The following is an 8,651-nucleotide window of genomic DNA, read 5'->3' on the forward strand; positions in this document are numbered from 1 at the left end:
TTTTTTATTTGAGTGTAATTAACAGCAATTAACACTTTTATTTGTCAAAAATATGCCTTCTTATAAAACTATATGGACACATAGCTGCTCTAGATATAAACACAATAGCTGCGCAGAGTGTTTTCAGTGTGTTAATGCAAAGTGTTAGTAAGCTTTGTTGCAAAATATGATTTTAAATGATTATGACATACAGTATATATTCACAGCAATTGGCAAAGCCAGCAAATATGTTAACTTGCATTCAGCACCAGACTTTTTGCATTTTCAATGCCTTTATAGCTATGCTATAACTTGAATTGAACAAGCATGCACATTACCCATGTTCAGCAGAAAGCATACATTTACCAAAAGGGTGCAAAATCTGCAATACTGAGACTCAGTGGATACATAGAAAACCAGCTGTGCAGGTCTTTGGGATTCTGTGCAGGTCTTTGGGATTTGCATTCAGATGTGTCGCTTCATGTGCAGCGCCAGATGATCAGAACGAGAAAAACACCTGAAACAATAAAACAAAAATGATTATGTATAGCTCAAAATCTGTTTGAAACACTGTGTCTGATCACACACACGCTCACCTGTCACAGTGGCTGCATTTGAAGGGTTTGGCTCCAGTGTGTTTTCTGAAGTGCCTCGTCAGTTCATCACTTCGAGCGAAACGCCACTCACAGCCGTCCCACGAACACCTGTACGGCTTCTCACCTGCAGGGAGCCAACAAACACACAACTGTACTCACTCCTTACATCTTACATTGAGAAGGTCTTATTTTCCGCATAACATAACTCTTTTTCTTTCTTTGTTCTTCTGCATTACTATTTGCTTGTTTTAAACCTATATTTAGTATATTTGAAAATTACTTAACATGAAATAGTTTAAATTTATTAACTATTTTTATTTATTTTTTAAAGTACTTTTATTTAATTAAAATAGTATAAATAAAAATGTTTAAATAAGTTAATAATAATAAAAAAAGTGACTTAAGAATAATTTTTGGAATCATGACAGCCAGAATCAGAATCGAATTTGGATTGAATTATATTTTCTATATAATTCTGTGATGTTGTTCTGGGTAGCTTTGCAAACAATGAAATCTCATTGGATTCAAGCACTGATCCTCATGTATATTGATCATCAAAATATGGATGAGGAGAGATTGGTTGTGGAAGTTGGGAAACATTGGATATTTAAATGACAAATCCATCAAGTTTCAGAGTTTAATTTGTGTCTGATTTGCCTCATTGTACAGCAGTTTTTATATTTGGTGTGGACATAGAAATTGCATGCCTCTGGGATCCTCGCACAAATTTATGGCGTCAGATTTTTGTTGGGTTTAATTTTGTAGGTTTTTGACTCTTCGAATTTAGAAGACATCTAAAAGTTGACATGAAAGCATTGTGAGAAAAAGAGATCAACCTTGGGTCACCCGGTACATAATCGCCACGTGCAACTTGTTAGAGCACGTTTACCCGCAAGCCCACGTCTTCATGGTGCTCTCCGATGTGATCTGGGTTCCTTTAAGATCTTTATTAATTCTTAGTAAAGTCAGTTTGCAAACATTCTTTAGATTGCATGCAAGATGAACAGTGTGGGAACAGGGTTAATGCACACAAGTTTGGTAATCTATGTTCCTAGAGTGTATGACAGTCTCATGAAGAATGAGCATTTCAGGAATGTATAGTCACCAAACCGCTTTTACACACACTCTTCAAACATTCGCCTCCAGAGGAGGAGGTCACCTCTGCATGCTAAATATTCAATGTGATGCAACAGTACCTCTACATGGGATAATCTGCATACTGTGCACGCACAGAAACATTTACATTTGGCAAACACTTTTAAGCAACTTACACAACATTCAAAATACACATTTAATCAGTTTAATGCATTTCATGGCAATTGTTTTAGTTCTGCCAATACTTAGTCTGTTAACATTTTGTGAAGGCTTTAACCATGTAAAGCCTAACATATGAAACAATAGTAAGACAAATACATTTAAAGAAAGGTTCAACCGGTCACTGATGCTCCAGAAAGAAAAACCAAAGGATTCGTGGGACCTGAAGGATTTTTCTGAAGAACAGCGGGCAGTTTAACTGTTCAGGACAAACAAGGGACTCATGAACAACTATTACAAAACAAAAAAAACAGCTGTGGATCATCCAGGTAACAACACAGTACCGGTATTAAGAATTAAGTGTCATTTTTATAAATTCAACTATTATTTTCTCTTGTTGTGGATATATATGTAAACATCTTTTATGTGAAACATCTTATTCATAAAAATAACATGCATTTTGTACGATCCCTCTTATTTAGGTAAAGTAATTAAATATATACTGTATATTAGGGCTGTGCAATATATCGAAATATCGCAAATGTACATATCGCAATATGCATATCGCTACAGCTTGCAATATTTGGGGCCATGAACAAAAGACAAAGAGAAAATCATTCACTGCTCTTACCTAAATAACTTTTGTAGCTTAAATAAGAATCAGTGCATATTGAACTCAAAGAGTAAATACTACGCAATGTTTTATTTTTCCTTTTTATTATTCAGTTCCTAAACTCATGTTAAAATAATTACACTAATGTTAAAATGACATTTTTATGTAATGCTTGAGTAAAACACTACCGTTCACTTTCAGAAGTTGTTGTAGGGGTGCTTTCTTCTCACAAAAAGTGAAAGTGCTTTCTTATTAGAATCAGAATCAGAATGAGCTTTATTCACCACTTAAGTGTGCGCAAACACAAGGAATTTGTTGTGGTTTTACATACATACAAATAACCATATATATATGACACAAGATAGTTATAGAAGTTCACAGAACTGACTCAGCAACAGCGGAGTAAAACTGTTTCACCTGAGCATGTGGCACTTTAAGCATTATCGTATCGCATATCGAATATCGCATTATTTAATGAGTTATCACATTTTTCTTCAATATCGCACAGTCCTACTGTATATATATATATATTATATATATATAGCATAATACATGAGAATATGGAGCTCATTCTTGAGGATGACAAAAAAAACTCTTTTTTTATGCAAAAACAAAAAAAATGGAGCAGCTGTTTTTTAGACGACAGAAGGCATGTAGTAGGTTGTGGACAACAGGTTTTCAGCAACGTTTTGATCGTGTTGATCATTTAGAGGTCTTTGAAATTTGCAAACATATGATATATGAGTTATTTTATATTACATTAGGTATTAAAAATATGATACAATAGGTTTATGGGGTTAAAAAAGCTAAAATATGAATAAAATATGAATGTTAGTTTATAAACAATATTGATAACACTAATGCACTGAAGAAGAGGAAACATTTACGCACTATCAGTTCATGCTTTTATGATTCTGTGAAGGCTTTAAGAGTGGTTTTAAAAATATGCTTTGTAGGGCAGATTTGCCGGAGTGACTTTCAGCATGATCCAAATGGGAGAAGTTTTGTTTCCCAAAGCTGAGAAAACTGTTGTGGCAACAGTAAAACAAAATACAGGTAGAACTATAGACGCTCACACAGAAAATGCTTACCGGTGTGTGTGCGTTGATGTGCTTTCAGGTGAGAGCTCTTGGTGTACACCTTCCTGCAGCCGTTGAAGTAACAGCGATGAGCTCTCCTTCGTCCTTCAGGTGACCCCTCACCTTTGACCTCATCCCCTCTCGCCCCTTCTGCATCTTCTTTAACCTCCATGAGAGGGAGGCGAAAATTTGTCAAACCCAGCTGGAAAAGGCGCTTTCCCGCCGTGTCTTCATGCGCGGACGTAAGGCAACAGTTTGTTTGTCTTTAGCGGACGCACAGAAGCGCTGCACACTTCCAATTTCAAAACAAGCGAAGCATATTAAGCGTCGTCACCAGCGGACAAATCAGAAGCGACCGGCTAGTGCCAAGCCCACCGGCTCAACTCCACCCAATGGGTGCGTCCGTCTGCCGTTCTGGTTGGGGATTGGTTATCGGTGTGTTTTCCTGTGTGGTGATTGGTGGATTGTACTTGGCGCTATTTCTGGGGAGGTATATAAACATACCCCCTTCATTGCAAATGAGGAAGTAGTTGTGGTACTTGCACATATTTTTTAGACCATAGATATATGTAGGCTATGTATTATGTATGTATGTATACACACACACACATAAAATAATATAAAAATAACAACTTAAGTATGGCTTTGCTAGCATGCAACATAAAACAATGTAATAAAATAATAACCATAACCATAATAAAATAACAAACATAAATTAATTTTAAACCTTAAAGAGTAGTTCCAAACCCGTATGAGTTTCTTTATTCTGTTGAACAGTTGATGGGCACCATTGACTTCCATACTAGGAAAAAAAAAATACTATGGAAGTCAATGGTGCCCATCAACTGTTCGGATACTAACATTTTTCCAAAACATCTTCTTTTGTGTTCAACAGAAGAAAGAAACTCATACAAGTGGAGGGTGAGTAAATGATGACATAATTTTAATTCTGGAAATTATCTTCTTTAAATATTACCTTTGTGAGAGGAAGAGATTATTCACGGATAATCACCCTCAAATTAATTGGATCATTGAGACACTAATTCCAATGATTCCTGATGAGTCTTGCAAACTGGATAAATCAACCTACCTCAGTGTAATGTTCGGTTACTGTTCATCATCAGAGCAACAGTGGGAAACTAAACAATAATCAGTAACAACTGAATAAATGCATGGAGGACATTTGAGGTGAATCAGATCTGAATCAATTTGTGATTTCTGAGTGCGTTATTGTGCTTTCCACACCCATAAAAGCCTTGGATAAGAAACACTGTGGTAAGGATTACTCAGTGTAAATACCTGGAAGCATGAACACATACTTTGTTATCTTCAAACCATACATTTTTTACCTCATAACACCGAGGCATGTCAGTCTGTTTAGTAAGCTTTCCCCCTTATCAAGGCTGTGTGAATGGATAATGCACACACACACACACACACATGCACCAACATGCACGTACACACAGACAGGGGAATGTGTACACTGGTGAGTCATATTTTCTGTGATTACACACAGGCTAGCACACATGCTCTCTTTCATTCTGTCAAAGATAGTATTTTGCAACATACTCAAAATCACAGAGATTGTTTTCGTGGTAATTCATGGAAATTACTGCATAGTAACGGGAAGACATCAACAAATGCACAACAAAAACAAATAGATAAAAATAAAATGCAAAATCATACAGACATAAATGACACACTGAAAAAAAAAAAAAAAAGTTAAACCCAATAACCAGTAAGCCTAAGCCTAAAATAGCAAAACAAATTCACACAAATTGCATTACACAAACCAACACACAAATTAAGTGTGATTTTAAGTTCTACAATGTTGTTTTGGCACATCATAATTTGAAAAGGAAGTAGAAATATAAGATGTGGGAAGTAGTGAAATGTGTGAAGAACAAGCTGTGTGACACTAAATGTTCACAATAATTTTGCAAACAATCCATTTAACTAAATCAGTTCAAAACAAGATTAATTTGCAGCATCATACAAAAATTCTCCATATTCTCCAAAGTCTCCATGTGGCATTCATACATTACAATGTTTCAGTAAAATATATGGAGGTCATTATTTCTGTTTATTGTTTTATAAAAAAATAATCAGGTTACTTTTTGTTCAGTGAGTAAAAAGATGTGAAAACATGCCTTGGTTATTTTAACTAGATTTTTATTGTTCTTTACTTTTTGCATTAAACATTTTGAATTTATTTGGCAATGCCTGTTTGGTTCAAATGGTTTTATTGTGTTAGTGTGCTATTTGCCCATGATCCCGCATATCGAGCCTGACAAAACACATTGCTAATAAGAGATGGAATTTAATGGAAGTAAAAAAGACGTACAAGACACCACAGGTTTGAATGCTCAGCCAGGGTGTGTGACTGAATGTGAGAATTTATACTTCTGTTACACATAGTTATGGAAAGCAGTACTGTCACACGTGATTGAGAAACGTTCTTTATAAGGGATCGACATTGCAAAATTGATGACATTATGAATTTTGCAGCATTATTTTATCTTGTTGTGTGGGCTTGGCATTGTGTTTGTTCTGTTCGGGGTTCTGCAGGTTTGCAGTTTGTTTCTTTGTGGTTTTGTGGATGTCTGTGAAAGGAATTACAAAAATACTGTGAATGTCTGTATGTTCGTGTGTGTCTGCTCTGTTCCAGCTTGCTAACGTTATTACATAATACTGTTTCAGCAAGTATATGCAGTATAAGTCTTGATGTGTCATATCATATTGTACATTTTATTTTTCTTTCAAAGACACTTTTGTTATCAGAGTAATAAATAACAATCAGTCAAATGGAGAAATAGAGAGTATGCCAAATCAAATTGGGTTGAAAAGTTACTGCATTACTGATCTTCACAAGTCCATGTGCTTATTTGCCTGCATGTGTCATACCTGGACAGACAGACAAGATAGATAGATAGACAAGATAGACAGATAGACAGACAGACAGACAGATAGATATATAGATAGATAGATTAGGGGCAGAAAATATTAAAGGGGTCATATGATGCTTTTTTAAAGATCTTTATTTTGTGTATTTGGTGTAACAGAATATGTTGACATGCTTTAATGTTCAAAAAGCACATTATTTTTCAAATACTGTACGTTATTGTAGGTTCTCTATGCCCCGCCTCTCTCAAACGCTTCGTTTTCTACAAAGTCCCGCCTTCCGACAAGCGCAGTCTGCAAGCACGCGTCGGAAATGTAACGCCCCTTACCATAATCGCGAGCGTCAGCTTTCAAAGTAAATATCAAGACAGTTAATAATGTCGTTAGTTTTACCATCAGTTCAAGCCCGAAAGGGGAACAGAGTCGCGTGACAGACACAGTGATGAAGCTGGTATGTGTTTGCAGTACACAAGCCACGGTTAAGACAGCTGACTCCACTGTGATGCGACCCTGTCTCTCTGCTTTCGCCTAGAAACACACAGCGTCTCCTTGACATGGCTGCTTCAACACTAACTGCTGTTACTGAAACCATGCCTTCTTTCTTTGCGTGCACATTTGCGGCATTATGCTAATATTTCCACATAGTGGGGTAGATATGTGGGGGCGTGTTAGAACGAGCCGTTTTAGGGGGGCGTGGCAGAGTCTTAACTTTGATAAAGAATATCTCTTTGGTTTTGAGACTTTAGTCTTTGCAACTTCAGGGATCTTATCTATGCACAATCAGCTTGTAACACTCCAAAGAGAAAGGAAAACTTGAAATCGCATCATATGACCCCTTTAATGAATATTTTATATAATATAAGATCATAAACAATAGAGTTCATGAACAGTTGAATAAATCTTCTACTGAGTTGAATTCATAAAGAAAATAGGTATTTACCCAGCGATTCTTAAATAAGTCTACCATGAGTAAGTCCTCTTTTCAATTAGTGTAACAGAAGTGTGAGATTCCAGCTGGGTTTATACAACCACCAGGGACATTGAGCACAATTGTCAGATTAGTGTTAGAGCAATTGTTGAGTGTTTGGATACATCCTTGAATCCAGCCAGACCATTAAACACATGCATACAGCCACACGCTTGATCAGACTTGTTTAAAGGGGGCGTTTAGTACTTTTCTTAGAAGCACATTCCTTTATTGTAGCAACTGTTTTGTATTGGAGGTAATTAGGCTGTTCCTAGAAGTAGATTTACAAACATACTGTACATACCTAAAGCTTGAGACATTCTTGTTCCGTTATTATTCTAGACTTTGGAACATCCACTGTAATAATAAATGTGGTTCCAGTCCGGGCTCGCCTTCATACAACACACAGAACCAGTTAAGTTGCCTCATTTTGTGATCAGAGGCCCCACATCTGCAGGAACAGAAGATTGCGTGGGTGTTTGAGAGCTAGAAGTGGGTGTAATATGCCTACGGACAGCTTATGAAATGTTCATTTCAGATTCTCTCATGTCATTCTGAACATATCACAGGTGTCTTCAACAACCTGAATTGACCCATGAATGAAGGGTAAACTTTTTTTTTTACCGCCCTGTGATGTGTGGCTTTCAGTTCAGCCAATGACTATGTTTCAAAGTTTTAGCTCACTAGTTTCCATACTTTTTAGGCATTTGGCTATTTTTATTTAACAATTTGTTGGATTTAAAAAAAAAAAAAAGCATCTTACTATAATTCTCTCCCTGCTAATACACAACCTATAGTCATGATAAGAAGGCCATTACTCTGAGAACAGCAGACACTCCTTTAATAAATTTGGTAATTTAACACATTTTAAAAAATGTAATAAATAACTCCTTTATTAAAATTAAATTGTAATAAATTTGGCAATAGCATGGACATTAAAGCATCTGCGTGTTTTGTGAATTTTTTTGCGACTTTGAAGCCCCCTACAGTTAAGTGAGTGGAATTCACTGTCTTAAAGCGATAGTTCACCCAAAAATGAAAATTCTGTCATTAATTACTCGTTAATTGCTCGTCTGTCATTAAGACCTCCGTTCATCTTCGGAACACAAATTAAGATATTTTTGATGCATTCTGACTAGGGCTGCACGATAAATCGCATGCGATATTTAACGCGCATCTTGTCAGAAAACCGGTTCTGTAATCAGCGGTAAATCTCCATCACGTGCGTGCTTTCACATTGAGCAGCATTAACTACACAGAGC

The 8,651-nt window shown here is 36.3% G+C and overlaps 1 protein-coding gene across 1 annotated transcript; it reads right to left on the reverse strand.

Annotated features, from left to right (window-relative positions):
• LOC107728392 (Krueppel-like factor 6) lies at window positions 1-3,696 on the reverse strand. Its single transcript, XM_016538541.1, has 3 exons — window positions 3,534-3,696; window positions 576-699; window positions 1-496 (listed from the first exon to the last, which is right to left on the reverse strand). The coding sequence occupies exons 1-3, from the start codon at window positions 3,691-3,693 to the stop codon at window positions 445-447; spliced, it is 336 nt and encodes a 111-aa protein (XP_016394027.1). The 5' UTR covers window positions 3,694-3,696; the 3' UTR covers window positions 1-444.
• Between the last annotated feature and the right edge of the window lie 4,955 nt (window positions 3,697-8,651).

Source organism: Sinocyclocheilus rhinocerous, unplaced genomic scaffold (genome assembly GCF_001515625.1).
Source record: "Sinocyclocheilus rhinocerous isolate Xijiao unplaced genomic scaffold, SAMN03320098_v1.1 scaffold3323, whole genome shotgun sequence".
In the NCBI taxonomy this organism is placed as follows: Eukaryota; Metazoa; Chordata; class Actinopteri; order Cypriniformes; family Cyprinidae; genus Sinocyclocheilus; species Sinocyclocheilus rhinocerous.